The 24864-nt window shown below is 42.3% G+C and overlaps 2 protein-coding genes across 5 annotated transcripts in view; one reads left to right on the forward strand and one right to left on the reverse strand.

Moving 5' to 3' along the window:
• Nucleotides 1–10887, forward strand: part of ALX4 (ALX homeobox 4) — a 57086-nt gene extending 46199 nt beyond the window's left edge. Inside the window, exons 3-4 of the mRNA XM_083465618.1 lie at nucleotides 2819–2947; nucleotides 4793–10887. Coding sequence (XP_083321744.1) covers nucleotides 2819–2947; nucleotides 4793–5116 — 453 coding nt within the window. The 3' untranslated portion in view covers nucleotides 5117–10887. The remainder of the gene's footprint in view (nucleotides 1–2818; nucleotides 2948–4792) is intronic.
• A 6109-nt stretch (nucleotides 10888–16996) lies between these two features.
• EXT2 (exostosin glycosyltransferase 2) overlaps nucleotides 16997–24864 on the reverse strand; it is an 80445-nt gene continuing 72577 nt past the window's right edge. For 2 of the 4 annotated variants that reach the window (XM_083464031.1, XM_083464032.1), the window contains exon 14: nucleotides 16997–21182. In XM_083464031.1, coding sequence (XP_083320157.1) covers nucleotides 21044–21182 — 139 coding nt within the window. In that variant the 3' untranslated portion in view covers nucleotides 16997–21043. The remainder of the gene's footprint in view (nucleotides 21183–24864) is intronic. The other 2 variants (XR_014516737.1, XR_014516738.1) reach the window with 2 other exon arrangements.

Genomic DNA, 24864 nt, shown 5'->3' on the forward strand with positions numbered 1-24864 from the left:
AGATCTTCCAAGAAAAAATAATAATTGAGGAATAGATAACTAGGTTTCTGGAGTTCATCCACAGATCAGACACCTTTTAATCACTTTTTAGTGACTGGAATTATGTGAATATTACTGACTTAAAATGCAGATAGGTCACTGTTTTTCTCAATTTGGATTGAAACTGGTTTGAGCAGAAAGCACATCAAAATGCAATGTTTCCTAAGGAATGACAGGATAGATACGGAATATATCCGGATTATGGCCAATATCATATGTGCACCGCTTCTCAAACCAGTGGTGGCCTTTGGGCTCTCAAATTTCAGTGGTGCCCTGTGCGATGCTAAAATTTGGCGCCTTCTCACCTCCCGTTCTGCAACTTTGTTGTGGTGCTAGTTGTACTACCCTAAAACCGCCTCTGCTCAAACTAGCAATGGGAGCGCACTGGATGCTGAGTCAACAGGAAGGTTTCCACAGCCTTAGTTGGTTGTCTCACATCATGCCCATAGCACTTTGATATCTCTGGACTCATAGTTGTTCCCCTGTGAGTTGTGACCAAATCTTGCTTAGTTAAATGCACCATTCATACTTTGGGTACATCTTTTTTTAAACTTTACCTTGTAAAACAGTTCCCATCTCTCTCCCTCCCCCACCCCCACCTCTCCTCAATTCTAGTTGTTTTCATTTTGTCTTGCATATGTTGTAGAACCCTGCTGTTTGGTGCTGTATTACAAGATTAGTATTAAGATTTTGTTTGAGTTTCAAAAGTATGAACAAAGCTTCAAAACTCCCATTGGAGGAAAGAAGAAGACAGTGAAGCATTGGACCCATAGTGAATCAGATTAATCTATGCATTTCCTTGTGTTGGCCATGCATCTCACTGTAAATATAAAATTCAATAATTTTAAATAAATTAGCCTTGTTTGGCACCTCCACAAGCAACCAAGTTACAAGTTGTGTTAATAGCAGGCTTTTTCTAGACTGTATCAGTGCCAGGTTACAGCTGCTATGGGCTAAATATGTTTAAAGTACAGGGGTACCTCAGTTTAAGAACAGTCCAGTTTAAGAACGATTTGATTTACAAACTCCACAAAACCGGAAATAGTCTCTTGGTTTGAGAACTTTACCTCTGTCTAAGAACAGAATTCGAACGGTGGAAGGGCACCAGCGGCAAGAGGCCTCATTAGGGAAAGCGTGCCTCGGTTTAAGAACAGTTTTGGTTTAAGTACAGACTTCCGGAACGGATTAAGTTCATAAACCAAGGTACCACTGTGTTGTTGTTGTTGTCATTAAATTTATAACTCTGCCTTTCACCAAATCATTGCACATTCAATATATGTCCCCTCTCTTTGTGATATAAGAATAAAGAGCTTAACAGGACAATTCTATAGATGTGTATTTGGAAGTCAGGCTTAGGCGTGAGTTCAGTGGGACTTGCTTCTAGGTAAGTGGATAAGTGAATAACCCTATAGTTCTGGAAGAGTGTCCCAGGCACATTGGGATATATTGGTTCTTCCTCTCCCATGTCAGTGATGGAGCTCCTGCACTGGATAAAGATATTCTGTACTGGACTCCCCCCCCCCCCCCCGCCGCCATAATGGAAACCTCCAGCAACCTGACCTGACAGGACTTTGGGGCTCTGATATCAGTGGGGCCCAAAAGGGTATGTGTTGGTGGACTTTCAGAGCTGTTTCTCCTCACAGTAGGCAGATTAAGAAAGCAGGTGAAATAACTGATGGAGAAGCAAACAGATAGCACAACATCTTCCGTTTGTATGCTCAGAAAAGTTAGAGGGACTGGGAATCCATCTAAGGCAGCACAATGCCTTGGGTCAGCCTTGCAAGTGGCACTGGCCAGGTCTGTTTGGGCCTTGCATGGTCCAAGCCTATGGGCAGACTGAGGCTGAGAGAACATGGCTTGCCTTAGTGTAATGGTGACAGAGATCAGATTTGAACCGGGGTCGTTCCCAATTTGCAGCTTGGCATTCTGCTACACCTGCTCTTAGAAATGTGCAGAATAAATAGGAAGGATATGGCAAGGAAGCTCTCTGAAAACTCAAATGTCATTGTGTCCTGATATAGAGATACAATGTAGGATGATTACCCGTCACTTTAAGACAATGAAGCTCTCATACCAGAAAAATGGACCAGAAGAGAGAGGAACAGCTAGTTTTGTTCAATATACAGTGGTACCTCGGTCTACGAACAGCCTGTTAATGAACTATTCGGTGAGCAAATTCCACAAAACCAGAAGCAGCTCTTCCAGTTAGCGAACTTTGCCCCAGGAGACGAACAGAATCCGAACAGTGGAAGGACACTGGCAGCGGGAGGCCTCATTAGGGAAAGTGCACCTCAGTTTAAGAATGGCTTTGGTTTAAGAATGGACTTCCGGAACGGATTAAGTTCGTAAACCGAGGTACCACTGTAATTATGTTGGTGTTCAAATTAACCAAAGGTTCATGAGCAGTTATTTGTGAGCAACGTACAATACAAATATAGCTCAAATGAAAGCACCTATGTGTGATTCTGCTGAGATAAGCACCCAAATGTGGGATTTACGTTCCATATTAAAAGACTCTCTCAGCCTGCTTCTTGGCCAGCAACGTTCAGCTACTGCACAGAAGGTAATAGCATTGATATCAATGTTGCCATTTTAGGAAGGTCTAAAATATGGGATGGGTATACAATGACAACACAAGCAGAATTCTATTTTTCAAACTACTTACAACTTGGGGTGGCCTGGAGGAGGCAATTGCTCATCTCCAGACGCAGTAGATGTACTGAGTTCTCCCCTTCCTTCCTTTCCTGAAGTGCTTTTCAACCTGTGCTTTTCTTCTCAGGTTTGGTTTCAGAACAGACGGGCAAAATGGAGGAAGCGAGAGCGGTTTGGTCAAATGCAGCAGGTCCGCACCCACTTCTCCACAGCCTATGAGCTCCCCTTACTAACTCGAGCAGAGAACTATGCCCAGGTGAGTGCCTGCCACCAGCACACCTGTCTCATTAACATTAAGGGTGGCATTCAACTAAGCTTTACTCATTAATGAAATTAATGAACATGACTCAGTCAGGTCCATTAATTTCATCAGGTCTGCCCGGAGTCAGTGTTGAATACCACCCTAAGGCCCTGCCTTTAGTCAGTTGGGATATGGTAGGATGAGACAAGTGATTCAAGGTTCAAGGAACTGATACGGTGTTACAAACCTTTGCCTCTGTAACAGCTGTGAAACTTACCCTCACATTTCAAAGATAGGAAATAAATGTGTAGCATGTACTTTGTTGCCTGTATAACCTGGAGAAATTTGGAAGTGGCTTGTAAAATCTGCCATCCATTTGTAATTCTGTGCACATTTTGGGGGGAGTAAGCCCCATTGAGTTCCTTCAGAGCAAACAGGCATATGCCCAGGAAGGAAAGTGTCAGAAGAAGAATGAGTTAAACTTTTCCGCTTTACATCCTGGGGTCCAAGGGAAATTCTCCCCCCCTCCCACTTGTTGGAAACAGACAAGGTTGCTCATCTTGCCCTTGCTCATCCCCTCCCACCACATAACGAAAGATGCTTTTGGTTGGGAAGGATCTCCAGGCTTTCAGTTGCCCCTTTCTGTACTTTCCCTAGCTCCATGATGATCCTTCTTCGAGATGGGGGTCAACCAGACATGATATTTATGATATTCAAAATGTGGCAGAACCATAAATTTAAACGATGGCATTTTTACTCTGGCTATCTTGCGTCCCCTGCTTTCATCACCTCTGAATGTTACGGCCTCGTCTCCCCCACTATACCTGCCACAGAGATGTAGTCTGCCGGAGGTAAAAGGTCAGGCTTGGAGCCAGAGCTGAATGGCGCTGGAAGGCTGTGGAATGCAGGCCTTTCAGAGACAGGCATTTTCCTACTTTCCATCTGGATCCTCTCCTGTTGCATTCTTTCATCTCACATTCTCCCCCCAACACACCTCCCCTCCCCACCTCCCAGGGGCCTCCTGCTGGTAAAAGTCATTCTTCGCTCTCTGCTTTGGTAGGATCGTGGTTTTTTTTTTTTTGGTTTCAGCATCCTAGATAATCCTAGATAATGTGCTTGTTGTTGTCATTGCAATTTCTCTCTCTCACACTAAGCAAAAGGGGGGAGCTCAGAGACAGAGTGTCTTTAATTGCAGAATGCCCCAGAAACAATTCCCAGAAATGCCTTGATTTAAGAACTGGCCAACTGTCTGCCTAGCCCAGGATCACCTGCCCAAACTGGCAGAGCTGCTGTCGGTGAGGACAGGTAAGTCTTGGGCTAGACAGACAATTCATCAGAAGGCTGAGTTTTCTAAGGTTTCCCACCCCTCTTTTTTGATCAAGGCTCTTTGCCTTTCATGACTGAATGACAGAATTTCAATATGAATTAATTAACAGTGTCTTCAAGCACAAGGTTTTCTATTCCTTGGCTTTTTCAAAAAGCAGAATAGCACAGTGGATAGAGCATATGAGATGTGAAAATTGGCATGAGATGTGAAAATTGGCATATGAGATGTGAAAATTGGCAATTTATGATCTGAAAATAATAATAATAATAATAAATAATCTCAAGGATGTGAAAACCTCAAGAAGAAGAAAACAAGAGCACCAACGGCCACCAGCACCATCAATCAATGTAATGAGAGACATGTGCTCTTCCCAGATGCCTACACTACTTTGAGAAGGAATTGGCTTGATTCAATACAGAACACCTTAATACTCGGACAACCTCTCCCTGTCCACACATCTTTTCCACTTTGAGAACCCATGGATAAACCACTGCTCATTAACTGATCTTTTCCTTCCTTCTCCCCCATCTCAGATCCAGAATCCATCCTGGATTGGCAACAACGGTGCTGCCTCCCCCGTCCCTGCCTGTGTCGTGCCTTGTGACTCAGTGCCTTCCTGCATGTCTCCCCACACCCATCCCCACACAACCGGAGGGGTCTCCGAATTCCTGAGCGTCTCTGGTCCTGGCAGCCACGTGGGACAGACTCACATGGGGAGCCTCTTCGGCGGCGCAGCCATCAGCCCCGGCATCAATGGCTACGAGCTGAACGGTGAGCCTGACCGCAAGTCCTCCAGCATTGCGGCCCTGCGGATGAAAGCCAAGGAGCACAGCGCTGCCATATCGTGGGCAACATGACAAGGTGCAGTCGCTGCCCTCCAGACACTGACCGAGCAAACAGGGACGATCAAACCAATCCATCCACTCTTGGACCCGAAGCAGCCAGTGCCCTACTCAGAGATCTGAATGCAGCACTTTTAGCTATCCTAGGTATAATAGCATTACGTGCATTGCCGTATTTGGAGTGTTTTAAACATGCAGGGGATTTTGTTGTTGTTGTCCCCAACAAACAGGTGTGTGGAAGGAAATAATGGGTGTGTTTACTGCACCAGACAAAGTTGAGTTTTGTGTGTGTGTGTGTGTGTGTGTGTGTGTGTTCACATGGCATGTTTCCCGAATGCTGTCATTGTCCTGACTTGCCAATGAAAAAGGACACTTTGTCTCCCCTGCTTTCTCTGACACCGGATTTGTCTTTCTCTTTAAAACACAAAAGCTTCAAGCCACACTTCCCAGTTGAGTGCTCTGCACATTTCCAGTACCATTTATTCTCATGCTATGGGCAGTTCTATGATACCTATAATGCCAGAATAATGTGGTTGCTTTAGTTGACGAGTGCCAGACTGGTGTTTGTGTGTGCATGCATGTGTGTGCTGAGTGTAGGGTACGCTGATTCAACTCACAGAATACCTGTAGATGCCAGGCTGCAACCCAGAGGTTGCCTTGGCAACTGCACTGGGTAAAAAGAAGCAGCCGCAGTCTTGTCTCCCATTTTCCTGACATCTGCTGTATGTAGTGAACAGGACTGCCACACAGCAGGCAGGGGTGGAGCACAGCGTGAAAGGAACAAGAGAAGTCAAGGCCTCTCTCGATTTGGCAAGGATAATAAAGGTCCCAGGCAATCTCCATGTTGTGCTCTGGCAACCCTACCACACAGGAATCTGGGTTGATCCAAGCAGCAAACCAAGGGCTATGAGAACGGCACAACTCAAAGCAAGGATATTTGTGCCATCTCCTGTAGTAGTGGGGCCTGGTATCCTTGTAGGGGGACTGTGTACCTATTGCCAAGTATGATAAAAATCTATCACCAAAACAGAGGACAAAAATGGGCACAGATTTGCATAACATTTGCATGCGCTAATTTATAATGCAACTTAGAAACTATAATTGAAATAATAATAATTTTAACAATAATTTTATTATTTATACCCTGCCCATCTGGCTGGGTTTCCCCATAGAAGTGCAGTGCATCTAACCATAGTGGGGAAGACTGACCAAGTGGCCGGCGTGCCTGCTGGGTCTGCCACCCAGGTGCTACCTGCGGATGGGCAACTTGGATGCCCCTGCTCACTTTCTCCTTAGGACTCCTTGTCTCTAAAACAGCCTTGGACCAGAGATAGGACCACATCCTGACAGTCCTTCAAATAAGTGACTGTTTGCGTGCCATCCAGAGAACTTTGTTACATGGGCAGCATAGAAATGTAGGAAAATAAAGGAAGAAAATCAACATAAAGTAGGGTCCGTGGCCCACCCTCTTCCATCTTTTGCCCTGCTTTAGAGCTGAGGAATGAAATTAAGCTGTGGGAGCTGCTACCATCAATAAATGCAGTCCAAAACAAGGTTCTGACTACTGACCTGAATAAAGAGCAAGAGTGCGACAAGAGTGTGGTCTACAAGAAAGAGAAAATCCTTCTCCTGTCTTCTTGCCCAGGTGACATGGCTAGTACTACAGAAGGCCAAAGAACATGGTTTTCCCTTCCTATATTATTACGGTCACAGGCTTCTGACCAATAAGAAAAGATAGATCTTCATGATTACCAGAACAAGTGCCTTCTTTAAACAGTATTCACAATTCCGCAATCCACAGCCTAGCTCAAAAAACAGTCTTCCTGGTGTCCCCTTCCATTTGTACTGACTTAAACCACCACATGAAGATTGCCCATGCCATGTATTGGAGGAATAAAGCTAGAGCTTGTTTCTTTGGTTGGAAATGCTCTTGCTTTCAGCTCAAAGCTTTTAGCAGACATGGACCCACCTCGTCACTTCCATTCATCAGGATGGTGGCAACTTCCCAGTTCCCCTGTGGTTGCTTTCCTTATAGATTGACCAAAGAAGATTTGGATCGAGTCAGCTGAGATTCCGCCCAACTCAGCTATGAATACGTAAGCTGATTTTTAAACAGTGTTTAGGTTTTGTGGTTTCTTAAGCACAGAGCTACATATCCATCAGAGAAGAGAAAGAAGGAGGTTTAAACCGCCTGTCTGGTTTTTTAGAGGGTGTTTACTGGGTTTGGTAGCTACTGGTTTCCCTTCTGCCAGTGAGCAGCTGCTATACAGGCACAGAGATTTCATTTGGGCCTCGTCACAAAAGCAAGACCCCCGTCAGTGATGCCTGGGACACAAGCACACACCTGCCTTCTGGCTCACATGTGGCTGTGGAATCACAAGCATTTGCACACACTCTGGCCTGGAATGGGAAGGATGTCGGCAGGAATTCTTACAAAAAAGTCAGCTCATCGACCACAAGGCTTCTTGGTCTTCAGTGCACATGGGTTCTCAGGAGGAAAAGTTACTGGAAAATCTGAATGGGGGGGGGGGGATTGGAACTATCCTATTTGTGGAGCAGAGGTAAATGAAGCAGGGCCTCCATTTAGAGATGGGGAAGCCATATGTTCCCTCACCACCATGTGATCATTCCACATGATCATCTATCCCTCTAGCCATTTTACTAGTTCTACACATTTAACTGTTGCAGAAATAAGTGTGCCAGTGGCACAGACTAAAAACATCCAATACCCCCCCACTCTCTTTTTTCAGGTGTATGTATGTAACTTCTCTTATTTGTCTATAGTGATGATGTCACGTGCACTGTCCAATACATGCCTGTGATAATTCCAGACTCACATTTTACAATAAGCCTTACAAGGATTGATACTCTACCTGCAGAGATAAAAAAATGGGTTTTCATGTTGATTTTAGTGAAAATGCTAAGGACATCACTAGGACATGCTAAGTGTTTCTGCTGTGTTTGGATCATGCCTTGTGCATCAAGGGCTCGGAAAACACAACACCCATCAGCAAAAGTACAACTTTCAGAAATGACACCTGTGTTCTCCCAACAACAAATACATAACAATGTTGCATTTGTTGTGGCACAAACAACTTATCAGGGATAAGTGCTCTCATTTGCCCCTCGCCACCTTTTAAAGCTATGAAATCAAGGTCCCACACACACTTTTCTGGCATTGATAGTGTTCACTCCTCTGAATGGCGTTGGCCTGCCCGTGGTCAGTCTAACTGAAAGGGTACCTGAAACAAAATAAAAAATTCCTTCCAGTAGCACCTTAGAGACCAACTAAGTTTGTTATTGGTATGAGCTTTCGTGTGCATGCACACTTCTTCAAAAGGGTACCTTTGAGAGTTGTACCTGGAACTCTCATGCAAGAAATAATGGGCAACATCCAACATTGGTCATGTCCAGAACAGATCCACTGAAATCAATGGAGCCATTCTGATGATGACAAATGCTGGCTATCACTTAATGTGTGCGTGAATGCATAAGTAATATTATCCATGCTTAACCATGTTTTTGTGTTCCTAAGTGTGCATACCTAGGAGAATATATTGTGGGTGTGGGTGCTGCCTGTGCAAGTATGTTTATTGTATAAACAGCTAAGTTTGCCATCTCTTGGGTGGAGGATAGGATCTCTCATGACTAGCATTCTGCCCAATGTGATTTCAGCTTTTAGTTGGGAAGCTAGGGTGGGGGAGAACTCTTTATCCTCCTCCTCCTCCTCCTCCTCCTCCTCTTCCTCCTCCTCTTTAGCTGCTGCCTTAGCTCTCAGCGTGAAATCTGCAGCTCCAAAAATGGTCATATTGCTGGACGCTAACTTTGAGGGGTACATTGCTGTATGTATAAGTCCTATTCACGAGTTATTCATGTGCAGCACGTTACCAAATGTGCTTCGTAGCAGAGCCAGGCTTTTTAGCTCTGACATCATGCTGCCTGTGGCGAAACCCAAACATGCAAACTCCTGTTCACATGTAGAGGCACTTGCACAACCAAGCCAAGCTCCCATGTTGGGGTTACTCTACAAGAAAAGGTGCACGACGTGCAGGCGTCTCAGGGAAAAGACACAATGCCAGGGTGGGGCTAAAAGTTTGGGCTCCACCCCAAGGTCAATGTGGTGAATCCTATAGGTGAGCAACGTGCCATTATTTTGTTGCTTTAGAACAGCGAGATGGCCAACTCTAGCTGCGCACTGCAGACCATACATGCATGCAGTAGTGTACAAGAGTGTGGTGTGTGAAGTCTGTGTGCACAAGAAATGTATTTCAAGTGTACTTTGCCTAAGACTAGGTTTCGCTTGAAGTCTGCTGGTCACATGCTGATGCCAACTCCAACGTGGCTTTGTGTATGAACGCTTCAGTTTATATCTAGACTGTACCTCAGCAGATCCTTCAGAAGACATTTCAGGATAATTGGAGGAGTGCTGTGGGCCATGCACTGAACTGTTCAATGCAACATGTACACATTCGTTGACTAAGTAAACTCACCCCTAAGGACAAAATAAAACATTGTGGTCTGAAATGGAGCTGCTGCCAAAACCAGCAGCACTCTGCCAAGCCCTTTTCCCTCCTGCCACTTATGTTGAGACACGTCTTTGCCACTGCTCTGCCTCATTGGCTGAGACTGGGATGTAGGCATGGAAACGACATGGCCATCGCAGGAAAAGCCAACACAGGGCTGCCATTTTAGCGGCAGCCTAGAGTCTAACATAGCTTGTAGTTCTAACAAAAAATGTATCCCAAGCAAGAGAATTCCATTAATGCCAGCCCTCCACAAGAGTGCTCTGCCTGGTTTTACTCTGTGTTGGACATAAATGAACTCAGGAGGCTTTCTGGGGTCAACAATTAGATGTTCTAGGGACAAATCCAGTACCCTGAATACCACCATGGTCAAGAGGGCTGTTTTGATGGAGCATTGGCTTGCTCTCCTTCCCATGGTAACATTATCTGCTGGCCAGAGCAACAGAATGTAAGCTATATGAGCATTTGGCGCGAGGGGGGCAGGATATTCCTATGTCTTTCTTCTTCTTTTGGATGGTGTATGCTAAGTTTTCACAGTACGTTGTAAAACACTCTGAAAACAAACAACAGTGAAAAAGGTAGCTTCCTGGAAATGGTTGAAAAATGATCAGGCAGACACAGCCGCTGAGAACTCCATGTTTATTTTGCTGCTTTGACTGACATAGCAAAAAAGCAAACACTTGGAATTAAAAAAAAAAAAAAGCCCAAATGGGAACTAGGGCAGAGTTAGGCTGAACAGATGAAAGCTTTTGATTGCTTTCAACTTCATGGATGGTAGTGCAGGGAAACCAAAGTGTGACTTCCCCCCCTCCCCACACACCAGTTGTGACCCTTTACCGCAAATCCGGGTAATGTATTACCCAAACCAGTACTCCTTCCATGAACATAGATAGCGCTAGGACTTTTATACTACTGATGTTGAAGGACAGTTTTCAATGTATAATAATATATCAGATTTTTTTGGGTGTGCAGTGTTTGAAAGCGAGAATGGGAGAAAGATCGCAAGAAAACAAACCTCAGTCAATATTATTGTTGTAAGATATTGTAACCTTGTATAAATGCAACTTTTTTCCCTTTAGCTTTATGGCCTGGGGCAGAATATATGAAAATATACATTCAAAAATGTTCAAGAATAAAATAATGGAATGGAAAAAAAAATGCCCACAAAAATTGCAGTGTGAGGTTGTGCCATACAATTTTACTGCCTATACAGATATGTACTGCAAATTCATTACATTGTAATATTAAAAAAAGAACAAACTACTTTGAATCTTGTTTTTCTGTTGCTTCTGCTGCTGCTGCTGTAAGGTATTGCACTTAAGACTTTTCTCTCCCTAGAGTTGAGGGTGGGAGAGAAACAAAATCCCTTAGAGCTACAAACAATATTCAAACAGAAAGATAGTTGCTGGGAAAAGACAGACAAACACCCAGAGCACAGGCAGAAGAGATCCAAATAAGTATTATTTTTCTGCATCTTCTTCTTTGTTGCCATAACCATCTCTTCTCTGCTTCTAACTGAAATCTGTCTATTTTGTGCCTGACTCATGGCAGATGAAATGCGATCGGAGGGGGGCCTCCAAAATCTCACGTTAATTGAAGTTGGCAAAAAATACTAACAGTGCCCTTTTGAACTGCTGACACAGAGCAGAATGGATTAAACAAGGCTAGATTAACAACAGGTGGCAGCGCACAGCCTCACTGCCTCTAGAGATTCTTGGCAGCCAAGAGGCAGTGACGGGAACATCCTGCAGGCAAAACATGAGACATCCAGTGAGTTGAGAGGCTGCTGGTAGATGGACCAAAGACCCGAAAGTAGAAGGAGAAAAGTAGAGGATGATTTTGATGCAGCATTGGTGCTCACAGGTTTGCATTTTGAAGTGCATGTGCACATGGGAAATTAAGTTGGGAGTGGTTCTCCATATAACTTATTAAGGGATCAGTCTGTGATCAGAACCCAAAAGTGATCTAGGTTTCTATTCAACAGATGCTCACTTGAGAAGCACCACAAATTACCAATTCTGACATATGTTTTCCTTTGGGTTTCCACTGTGAGCTCATGCTGGTTGGTGTCATTTGTTGGGCAAAAGAGAATGGCAACCTGCTCATTCTCGATCTCTCAGTGGCTTTTGATATAGTTGACCTGTATCCTTCTGGGAAGGCTCTGAGAGGTGAGGATTGGGGGTACTGTACCCCAGTGGTTCCACTCCAACCTTCAAGGCCATTTGTAGAAAATAGTTGTGGGAGGAGCCATATTGTTTAGTGACATGGAAGTTCTGGAGATGCTTAGGATTGAACCTTGAACCATCTGAATGTAAGCAAATGCTTTACCATTGAGCTACACCCATTTTCTGTTGTTGTGGTGGTGGTGGTTGTTGTTGTTCAGTTTGGATACTGCCCCTCACCTGAAGATCACATGGTGGCCAAAACATAAACATACACAATGAGAACACACATAATCAAACAAACCAATAGCCCCTCTCCCACAAGTTACAGGACAGCCAGCAGGAATGCTTCTCTACATAGTAGGGATATGGCAAATAGATGGTGGTACTGAGAGTAAGCTTGGTGCAGCTTGGAGATCACAATGGAGGATGTGTTCAAGCTTGGGCTTACTACTACTACTACTACTACTACTACTACTACTAATAGTAATATGTCGCCTGACTGGGTTGCCTCAACCACTCTGGGTGGCTTCCAGCAAAATCTAAAAGCACAAAGGAAGCAAATATCTGGCAATGGGACCAGGTAGTTCCTGAACTTACACGAGATTGTGTAACATGTTTTCCTTCACACCCTTGCCCCTCACATGGTAGCTGACTTAAGAGTTTGCTGAGCTGAGCTGTGCCATTCTTAGAATAGGCCACTGTACTGCCCAGTCTAGGGCTGTCACTTGTGGAGGAACCAGCTCCACATTGCATTGCTTGAAGGTCTTTCTGTTTCTCCCATTTCTGCAAAACCCTGTAAAGGATAGAGCATTATTGGGTTCTTTTTACATAGAGATGTGTTTAAACAGCATAGTAACTCAAAGCAGTTCTACTGTACTTTATTCCATAGACTTGCTTTGAACAACGTCTTCAAATTTATTGGGTGAGCATAGCGAAGGGGTGTGAAATGTATCCTGCTCAATTTATGTTTGTTCATACAAAAAATAATAATACATTGACTGCAGGGACAGGCAGGTCATCTGAATCCCCCTATAATTGCAGAGCAGGAGGGAGAGGTGGCAAGGGGAAATGGATCAGGATGTATATCAGAAAGAGAAACCCTAAAGGCTTCTGGGTTCTTTTCTCATTACATACAGGGAAGGAGCTGGCCAGGTCGGGACACTGACTGCAGAATACAAAGAGTCCACACAGCTGTTGAATTTTATGACTAGAAGATTTGAGAGCTGTTTAATAGGCTAAACCCATTTAGGTGTGAAATTTCATCATGGAAAAGTAATGTTTAATAAGCTACTAGTTCAGCTTTTTCTTCTTTACATTTTCCTTTCAAAGATGAGTGGTCTAATCTTTTAATAATACAGAACAATCATTGCTGCTTATGAGAAAGTGGCAAAGGCATCTCTTTATGGCCATATGGAAACCAGGTGTCAAGGTGTTACTTTTAATCCAAGACAAATAAGAATTTGTTGGTTGTATCCTTCCTCTTCCATCTATTGCCAGCTATTTATCTTTAGATTGAAAGTTACTGATGAGGCAGACATGCTCAGGCCATTAGCCTCTTTGTGCCCTTCTAGGCTTTACATCTCTTAGGATTATATTTAGCTCCAGTGCGTGTGCATCTTAAAAGGAAAGGTGTCAGTTTTTCAAACACCTGCACTTTTCACAACAGAGGCACTATATCAAAGTAAAAAGCCATAGCATTAAAAAGTCCACATGAGTGCAGATAACTAAAGGAGGGTTCTATGAATGTTGATGTATCACCTACAAAGAAGTACAGAATATAGTAACTATAAGTTCTAGTTATTTTATACATAGGTAATTAAAGTAATCCGGAATTCTGTATAAATGATGGGAAGCACATTTGACTTTAAACTTCTAGAAACCACAGATATTTGCAGCTCAGACTCCTGTTTTCTGCAGACCCACATAAAAGCCATTATAATTTCATCTCCCACATTGCTCACAGAATTTTCACTTTATTTGCCAGTCTGAGTATTTGCACTGGAAGATCCAACTTCAGATGTAGCTCTAAACAAGGAGCCGTACTTTTGAGATCTTAATGATCCCCAATAGGATCTCTGTTGGGAATGTTCAAATGTTAACATTTCAGTCTCTATCCATTGCGCATGTAGTGTGGCGGCGCCACAGCTCCAAGCAAGGAATCAAGGTGCTATATTATTTAAATTGATACGAAGGGCAACCAGAAACTGAGATTCTGCATTTCTTATGTCAACATTTGTTTGCAAGAACAAAAGAAATAAATAAAACATGGCCAGTTACTAAAATTAAATAGGCATAGTTCAGGATCAGGGGCCCATCAATCAAGTTTAAAATTACCATTTCTCACTGCATTACAAATGTTCACTGGTTTTGTAGATTGCCCCCTTTCTCTCATGTATACCACTGATGTCTCAACTTACCAAGAACTATAATAATGGTCTGACAGAAGTTAGGTGGTGAATGAGTTAAGTATTTCTTAACTCCTTCTTTCTTCAAGTAAACTGACAATCAAGGCGAATGAGGATAAAGTCAAGGACATTCGGAGAGGAATTATTGGAACCAACTCCGGAAAACGAAGCTGGCGAACAGGGGGCCTCTCTCCATTCAGAATCCCTTCTCAGAAAGCCTGCTGGAATTTCTGCTGGGAATACCTATCAGGGCTGTGCTGCGTTTCCTCCAGTGGATTACGCCTCAGCCACCACCATCACTGCTCCATTTCAACTAATTGTCTCAGATGTTGCCATTTGTTATCCCCTTAATGAGAAACACAACTTTTCCTTCACAGCCACCGCCACAAGAACCTGGCAGGCGGTGGAATCCTGAAGCTCAGCAGATGTAGGACTGTAAAACAGTGGTGAGTTCAGAACTGAAATTACACAGAAAAGGCAAGAGATTCCAAATAGCTTCAGACTTGAGGTAGGCTGAGAGCAACACACCAATCATAAATACTGGTGGGCTGATGGCTTGGTTAGCTAGTGCTTTGGGCCATAAAGGGCAGCCATCTTGGTTCATGCTTTCTGTGGCATTGAGTAGGATTCAGTCTATTGTAGCTTCTGATCTACTCTCAAGGAGAGCATAACTGAACTACCTCAGATTTCAAGCATGCTTCAAAACTACAGTAATGAATGCTCCAAATGCGTGTATAAATTATAGCTTTTGGGAAAACAGAATCCTACCCCCTCCAATGTATATAGCTCAGCTTAACATGCTGTGGCGAGGAGATTCAGAATGCTGAGGGAATGTCAGTATAGTTTGCAGTCTCTATAAAAAGGTGAAGGAAAACCATCTCTGCCCCTGCTTTCTCAAGTTGAGTTCTAGCAATTATTTGTATTTTCTTATTTTTCTCAGCTCCTTAGAAAATGAGACTTCTGCAGTTTAACTGAACTAAATAACATACATGTCTGTGGCACTAGGTTACATTTTCTTTTAATGAAATGAGTCTAAAGGAACACAGAAACTATTGTTTGAAAAGGGGCGATTGCTATGTCCAAGACCGTGCAGGCTTTGAAAAATACACAAATCACATATACCCCCCTCTATATTTCTGTTTCCTCAATTGGCCTTGCTTTTCTCATCCTCTGATCAACTTCTATCTTTGAGCAAAGTACAGGCAAGCAAAACAAAAAACAAAAAACAAACCCTTGGATTTAAATTATGTCCCACCAACTTCAATACTGTTAAGTATCAGAGAATGTTGATTTAAAAATAAACTAAATGGGCTTTAATTCGTGTGTTTCCTTTTGAGGTTAATTCATTTCTAGTGTTGATTGTGAATCGGTGGGGAAGGGAAGTTAGAATCACATTAACACTATAGATTACATACCCATGTTTGGAAGTGTAAAGCTGCAGTGACTGTATCGTACACTGGTTAAAAGAAATGAGGTATGTGCCCCAAATCCCAGGTTCAAATGTTAGTTTAGCCTGTAGTCAGGTGAGGTGGCCCTTTGACAAGCTACTGCCTCTCAAACCACAGCTCCATACCTGTAATGTAGGAGCGGTGAAATGATGGCTCTCCATTTAATGTTCGCCACCAATTCCCATCATATCCCATTGCTAAGGCCACAGGGTCACCACCCCTGCTGTAATGGGATACTGGCCTATTTTACAGGGTTTGTGAAAGGATTACAGCAGTACCTTGCTACACCAAACATCAGCTAGCAGAAAGAAAGGTCCATCTACCTTGTATCTACTTTGTATGGTTTTAGTTTAGTTTTAAATGTATTTGCTGTTTTTGTGTTTAACAGTTTAATATTATCTGCAGTGCACATCACATTGAGACAGTTGTTTAAAAGTTGATTAGAAAATAAATGATGATGATGATGATTTCTAACCTCCAACCCTGGGATATAATGCCAGATGAGCTGCCACCCGAGCCTTATATAATAATAATATAATAATAATTTTTATTTATATCCCGCCCTCCCCAGCCAAAGCCGGGCTCAGGGCGGCTAACAACAATCAAATAAACAATCAAATAATAACACATTCTAAAAATATTTCATTATAAAAATTAGTTAAAATCAAATTGATGGCAACCGATTAAACAAAATTCTGTGCAGGTTGCCAGAGGAGGGAGTCAGGCTGCGCCCTGACCAAAAGCCTGGCGGAACAACTCTGTCTTGCAGGCCCTGCGGAAAGATGTCAGGTCCCGCAGGGCCCTAGTCTCTTGTGACAGAGCATTCCACCAGTTTGGAGCCGCAGCCGAGAAGGCCCTGGCTCTAGTTGAGGCCAGCCTAACCTCTCTGAGGCCTGGGACCTTGAGGATGTTATTATTTGCAGACCGTAGGTTTCTCTGTGGGGCATACCAGGAGAGGCGGTCCCGTAGGTACGAGGGTCCTAGGCCGTATATGGTACGTTCAAGACCCTCCGTTTTCTCACCTGTAGAATAAAAACATCTGCTTCTAAAAAAAAAAGTTGCGGCATCTATACATAATAAAATTATTTGCTGAAACCCACCAGATGCTGGAAAAGTTGATATTTTTAGAAGATTCAGTGTAGATTTTGTGTTTGCTTATGTGTTGTTTTTTGTTTTAAGAATCAGAGTAGAGCTGCTAGAACCCACAGTAAAATTTTCCATGAGTAAAACAGAACGTACACACTCTGGCATATTTTCTTTTAAAATACCCAAATCACAAGTCATCTTTGATACATTGTTAAGATTACTATCCCCTCAGGTTGTACAATCAAGAGAATATATTGACTCAGGCACATTGTATTTACAAATGTTTTAATTTTTAAAAAGAAAACGCATTTACACACACACAGGGGAAACGTGGTCCCTGGACAATGTCATTAAAGAATGCTAACAGACAGTAGAGGGGGAAAAGGCTTCCAATATAAATGCAGCTGTGAAATGTTTTAGGACCATACCTGTGACACATTTTAATGGTTGAAGACTTTTATTTTAAAAAGCAATCTTCACTGGAACTCCTTCAAAGACAAAGAATGTTTGTTCACTTAATGCTTCTGAAATCTAGGTGGGTAAGAAAGAGATATTTCAACCTGCTTCTGAATGTTTTCACATTAGGCAGCAGCATATGTGAGTGTACACTCATTTTGCTACTGAGTGTACACTCAACAAGGAGCTGCAGCTTATCACAGCTCCCTGGCAAAAGTATAAACCCATTTACTGCATTCACATTTTTCACTTTCAGATGTGCAGTTAACATTTAGTGTGCACCTTTAAAAATGCCATGTGTGAAATTAGATTCCATTTGCCAATCAGAATTCCACTTAGTTTATCTTCCGGTTGACAAACCTGTGGCGGTGGGTACAATTGCCCTCCCAGTTATGTACGATTAGCCTTTATGAACATATGCATTAATGTACTACAGCTGAGATACACACATTTAGGGTGATAACATGACACAGTAACTCTTTTGGGAACAAAGGGAGGCTCACATAAGAGACTTCTTCAGCATACTTGATTCAATATACAGAACATCTCCAAGCTGTATGGAATCCTGCTTAGCCAAATGGGAGATGGATCTTGTAAAACCTGATTCAGCACTTAGCATCAGGTTCTAATTGGAGCAAGCAGTGGAGGAAAAAGAGCAGCTCTTGGACCCAGGATAAGAGATCAATATGTAATATAACAAAAAACATGGGTCAAATGAAAGTGTGGATGAACCCTAAGACTATCAGTGGCACAAAGAGGAATCACCAAGGGTGACATCTTGAAAGGTAACACTGAAACGTCACATTTTCCAGAAAAAAACCTGATTCCATACAGTTGGAACAGGATGATGTTTCAGGTTGGAGATCCTGGTAGTGTATCAGAAACACCTAAAGAATATACTGATCTAGTAACATCTGAGAAGGGAACTAGTAAACCATGGTTGAGATATCCACATCCTTATCATAGCTTAGGAAATGTGGTATGTGGAAGAGGTGAGATAAAGAAGCAGAAACTGTCAAAGATAGCTGGTGGTTAAGTGATGAAACAGATAAATGGATTGGTTATGAAATGAGTCTTATAATGAAACAAAGGTTTATGAATTGTTAAGTGTCTTAAAATCTCTGGCACTTAGGGAACAAATATTCTTCCTTATTTTAAAAATATGTATCTGGTCTTGTTTGCAATTTTGCAAAAAATGGAAAGGAAGTCAGGGTAATCGTTTACCCTAACTTTACACCTAGTTCACACTGGTGGACACAAATACCTTCTAATGGTAGAAGTATTGTGAAATAATTTTTACAATTAGGAGCAACTAACTGCTATAGACAAATGAAGGCCTTGTGAATGGGGGCAGGAATTAAAAGGGCATAAAACGTTGCAAAGATGGGCATAGATTCTGCAGCAGTTCAGCTTAAAAGTAGAGCTTATCCCAGATAAAGAAAATCAAATTGTGGAACACCAATATATGTAGGATAACTTTTTAAAGAACTTGCACACTGTATTTCTAAGAAAGGAACAGGAAGGTTTTTTAAAACTATAGGGGCAGGGATGATAGTTTATAATGAAACATACATAAAAAGTAGTTAGATTGTTGAGCTTAAGTTCTCACTGGTAAAAAAAGAGAATGGCCCACTCTCACTTGCCTTGCACCAAGGAAAAGAGAACCAGCTTAGATGAAGCACTCTTAAACCAGAAGGAAGGAGAGTCCTTTGCCCACTATCTCACTCAGAATAGATGCAAAATTAGTTACAGTGATAAGCCTTTTGCAAATCAGATTCTACTGAAGACTTCTTTGTGGCTCAAAATAAAGCTCCTGGTGTTTTGAAATCAGCGAATCCTCCATCATCTATCATTATTTTCTAGTCAAAGATATAGCAGCGGATGTAATCTGGAAAACTTTAGAAAAAAAATACGTAGGAAAAACCCGTCTTCCCTGATGAACGGAATAGTCTACTTTATAACTCCCTGAGAGTTTGAAGTTGAAACACCCCCTTCCAGCCAGTGTTCTATCAGTATCTCCCTGACAAGGAGCAAGCCCGTTTTTCCCCAGGATACTTGGGGGTGGGGGAGAATCTATGCAATTCTCAATTTCTTTCATTCAGTCTCACGTGAGAAGGATGAAAAAGGTTCCTAGTATTTGTCATGCAGCTTGCAGTTAGGTAAACTGCATGAGCAGACACCGTAGATAAGAGTAACCTCTGAAAACAACAGTGGAGCAGGCTTCAGAAAGATGTGCTAATCTCCCATAATGCATCAAACTGGAACGCCATACTGTTGGTGCAAAGAGGAAAACTCTTTCCTCACCTAGATGAACATAAATGTACGCCTATTATCTTTAGTTTGGGTAGTAGCTGCTGCTGTGCTGGTTCAAGAGAAAAAGAAACTCAACATAAATCAATCTATACATGTTATTCCAATTAACTTCTGGTAAAGAGGTCTGTGCAATTCAAAAGCATGTCTGTTCATTCCTCAGTCCAGCTCATTCTGATGTACCACTTTAACTATTTTGTATGTGCATTCCCATTACTTCCTCCACTGACTGACATCAGGTCCCCAGGATTTCAGATAGGAGTCTTTCCCTGTTTTATGTTGAGATGTCAGGATCTGAACCCGTTTGCATGTAAAGCATGTGCTGTATTATTTGTTTATTAGAAATAAACTGTATAAAAAACAAAAACAAACTACAGTAAAACATACAATGTGTTTTCATTAAAAAGTGCCAACAAATTCCTATCTGTGAATAGGTTTGTCCTTCTTCTGGGAAGGCCTACAGAAATAAACGAGGTTTTCATGTACAACAAGTACAGATGGTTGGTGGCTGACTGCTTTCAAGGGGAAGCACATTCTACTGAACTGTGGTCCTTTATGGGGCAGTGAATGGATTTTAATTATATTGTGGGCAGTGAATTCTACGTACCAACACTTTGTGTGTAGCTTTGAGATAGTGGCTGGTCAGAAAAGTTTGCTTTTTATTAGCTGTGAATATACTTCATACCTGCACAATCCAATAGAAAAAGTGCATTTCTCTCCAGAAACACGTTTAAGAATCAGAACATGACATGTTGTTTCCTAAGCAGAGTTTCAAAGTATCAACTTTGTTTAGATGCTACATAGGTCTTAACCACGTGCATCTGAACTGAAAAAAATGTTTCAGCATAGTAAGAAAAGGGGACTGAGGCTGGTCAAGCATGCAGTCTTCTCTTCTGTGAAAATAAACATGAAATGTGTTCACATTCATGAAGAAGTAATTTGAGTAAAGGAAATGATTTATTCTACTCCAATTGCTATCTCCCCGCCCCCTGTATAAGTCTGTATAAGATTGTCATGCCAATCTTCTTTTCTAATCTTACTCAGCAAAAAAAACCTAGCATATCTGCACAAGAGTTAATCCTAATCACAAATTTCAAAGGCTGTATGTAAGCCAGGCTTGCATAGAAATGTGGGGTCTATGAAACAAACGCAGAAAGCAGCTCTTAGGAGAGATAGCAGTGTTTTCCATAACAGATTCCACAATAGATTTAAGTGACAATCAATGGCCCTTAGAGGAAAAAATACTGTGTGTGTGTGTGTAGGATTCTGTATTGTTTGTGCTTAACTCTTTGTCAGAATGTAAGGTCTGTAGAACAAATAAATATTTGCATGGCATTTTAGTAGACCCACATAGCAAGGCAGCAGCAGCATGTGGTTTGATTCTTTGCCCTGTGTTGTCCATGGAAAAAGCTTGAATTGCACCAGGAGTGAGGCACCTCTGCATCCTCCTTGTAATACGCCCAGGAACTCTTCTCCAAGGCCTGATGCTCGGCACCAGTCACTGTTTGTGTATTGGATCCCAATATCCAATTGGCCTTGCGTCTATTCTTTACAAGCTTCCAATGTTAGGAAAACTTTTCAGTTTTTCAGGGAAGTCATCTTTGTACAAGACGGGATCCGCCCGGTGTTCCACCACTTTCAGAGGCATGGTCCCAAAGACGGAGGCAAACTTGTTAATGCATTCAGACCTACGGAAAGAAACAATTGCATTGCTTAGCAACAGATCCGTTTCACTACAATATGCTAAATTTAGCTATGCACTTACTATCCAGCTTACTATAACTTAATCTTCTCTTAAAACACTATATACTGTTAACACTGGGTGCCAATGTGGATTTTTTACATCATTTGCTCTCTTTTTTTACTACAGAGTGGGTACGTAGCTTGGGGGTACTTCTGCATCCTTTGCTGTTGATTGAGGCTCAGATGGCCTTGGTGGCACAGAGTGCCTTCCATCAGTTTCATCTGGAGGCTCAGCTGTGCCTCTATCTGGGCAGGGATAGCCTAACCACTGTTGCTGATGCTCTAGTAGCCTCTAGGTTGGATTACTGCAAAGCGTTATATGTGGAGCTGCCTCTGAAGACGATTAGGAAACTTCAGTTAGTGCAGAATTTCAGCAAGACAGTTTAAGCATATAGAACCAGTCCTGGCCCCGACAGGACTGGCTGCCAATCTAGGTCCATTTCAAAATGCTGCTTGTGAGCAATAAAGCCCTAAACAATCCAGGACAACAATATCTTGCAGACCACCTCTCCTCATTTGAACCAGCCTGAACCCCGAGCTCATCATCTTAGGTCAGGAAAGTAGCAACACGAGAACAGGCCTTTTCTGCGATGGCTCCTCATTTGTGGAATGCTCTCCCCAAGGAGCATCACCTAGCACCATCATTGTATTATCTTTAGGCACCAGGCAAAAACTTTCCTCTATAACTTGGCCTTTGCCCTTTAACTATATTTAGCCTTTTAGAAGTAGGCAGGATGCTTTTAAAGTACAGAAATTTGCAAAGAAAAACCCAACAACCCTCAAATGATTCAAAGGAATACAGGTCTTATAGTATTCCCTCATCCAGAAAGCCCCCTCTCCTATCCACTGAGGTGTATTAGCCCAAAACTGTATTTACACCTCAGATTTTAAGTGCTTTGGTAGCTCACACCTCCAACAGAACCCCCTATTTGCTCTGAGATCTTATGGATAAAGCTTTCTGCTTCCCTAGACCACAGACCAAAGAATGGGCAAGGAATACTGTAACTTTGCTGCCACAGGATTCTAAGGAAAGAGCTTAACGATCACACAGAAGACAAAGCCTGCTATCCCTGACTTTGCATGCCACTTGCTCCTACATCAGGTATATTCCCTCCCTTCTTTTTTCTCCTGTAGCAAATTATCACACTGAGTCTTCAGGCTTGGGTAGTTAGGGACTCTCCTTTACTTTCATAATTAAGGTGTGCATCTGTAATCTTAATGTCTGAAGATCCTAGTCTTCCCAGAGCTGTACATCAAATACATGTGGGTGGTGAGCACACAAGTGGGTTCGGAGGAGTCACTGTGTAAGTTGTAAGAAGTGTTAGAATTCCTGCTCCATGACTGCAGTCATGGGATTTTTGTCTATCACATGGCGGTGTATGTTTTGACTCCACAGAGTGGGAAGTGACGGAGACAGGATGTTTGTGTTACTGTGTTCTGTGAAGTGGGACTATTGTCCTTTGTTCTTTTTCTCTTTGCTGTCTGATGCTAGAGAGAGAGGGAGCCGTGTTGCAGTGCTCCATGTGTGTTTTTATGTAAATAAAGTAGATTAGCCAAAATGCTGAGTTCTGTTACGCAAACTGCAAACACTCTGTGGATCCCTAAGTGTGCCAATGTCTATTGACATTGGTCGCTGTGATGTTTGGGCTGAAAAAAACTTTTGAAGCTCCCGAACGATCAACCAGGAGGGAGAGAAGATGCCAGTTGGGCACGTGTCTCTGCCAGGGTCCTAATTGAGTGTAGGATGAGCTCCTGACAGGAAGTACAGTAAAAGGGCCATTGGCACCTTAAACCTAGCAAACTATTGCATGCATTTTCCTACTTGGTCAGATGCACGAAACAGGAGGCGGAGCCTCATACCATATAGGATTTGGCAAAGATGTGAAGCTCTTTGACTGAAGCATTTAATCGTAGTGAAGAGAAAGGAGATGCTGTCAGCTGCACATTTCCACAGAGGTCAAAAATTCCCTATTCCCTCCCCACCAGAATTCCAGGCATTCTTAAAGCAATGTACATGTTGTAAACTAGGGTGGATTAGCTGCCAACATAGCTCTTAAAGAGCCACTGTCAGGTTGAATTTGGCTCAGAACAGGCCTTGCAAAAATAAGCAGTTAAGAAACCAAAAGGCATTCTGAAATAGTTCTTGGATTTTTTATTTTATTTTAAAAATTCCCTGGAAACAGGGTTTCCCCTAAAAACAAACAAGCATTCTCTTTAGGGTCTCTACAGCACTGATTGTACTTGAGAGCTTGAAATACAACATTACTTTAAAACCCAAACCTGAAACTGACTGGTTTATTTTCATTGTCCAACTGAGTGAAATAAAGTATCCATATTTAATAATATTGGATTTTACCCCACCTCCCCACAGGGTTAGCAGTAAGTAACAAAACAAATTTATCTGAAAGAATATAACTGTTAGAACTCTGATGTCTACAAGGTACCCTGATAAACTGTGCTGGATGTTTAACATACTAAGTTCCAGTGAGCATGCTAATACAAAGGGTGCAAAAACTCATTCAATGCCAAATAGTGGGAAACAGTTTTATGATGGGGAAAGTCTTAAGTAAGAAATAGGGTGGTGAAAGTAACAAGGGAAGTAAGGGCATGGCAATTATGATCAAGTGGTCAGTAAGCTGAGGGAAGCAAGAAAAAATTGCCATGGAGGATGATGTTCATTGTGGGGTATTAGTGTCCCTTCCATAAGGCCACTAGAAACTTTAAAAACTTTTCACTAGCTTGAAATCAACAATACCTATAAATTTGAAAGTTTTTCTCAGTAAGCATTAGGATTGGAAACTTGGATTTCCAAAACAGACAAAAACATAGGCGCTAGGATACTAATTTTGTGTGCAGTATATTCAGTTCGATACCTGCAAAATGAACACACAAATATGTATGAAGTGCACCACCCTGTGCTCCTTTGAGATTTATTTATAAGAATAAATAAGAATAATGTCAGTACAGCAGCTCTTTTAATATCCTGTATGAAATTAATGTCAACTTGATATTTGAGGGAGGGGATCTGCATGAGAAAAGCTATTGACAGAAATGGAAATTAAATGATATCCCGTAAACACAATGGACATTACAGCCAAATGTGCTTTCTACCTTTAAAGGTGTGAATGACACATCTGGATCAAATATGATGCATCAGCCCAAAATGGTGGGAGAAACATGACTAGTACCACTGAAGCCAGAACAGGCCCATTCACGCACCCAACATTGGATGATTCTCATAACTATTATCTCATCCAGATATGCTGTGGAAGTGGTGAGGAATTTAAGTCTACAGCAGTAGAACCATACCTAAGCCTGAAAATACAACATTACATTATCTTCTTACATTACATTATCTTCTTACATTATCATATCTGGTTTCTCAGAAGAGCCTGCTGGGTCAGGCCAAACCGACCCAATCCAGCACGCTGTTCTCACAGTAGAAAAGCAGATGCCCATGGGAAGCCTGTGTGCAGAAGCTGAGCACAACAGCACTCACCCAACCAACCAACCTGATGGTGTTTGCTGCTTGGCAGGGGGTTGGACTCGATGGCCCTTGTGGTCTCTTCCAACTCTATGATTCTATGATTCTATGAACCTGTGATTCTCAGCAACCAGTATGTAGAG

Source organism: Podarcis liolepis, assembly GCF_965112155.1.
Source record: "Podarcis liolepis genome assembly, chromosome: 1".
In the NCBI taxonomy this organism is placed as follows: domain Eukaryota; kingdom Metazoa; phylum Chordata; class Lepidosauria; order Squamata; family Lacertidae; genus Podarcis; species Podarcis liolepis.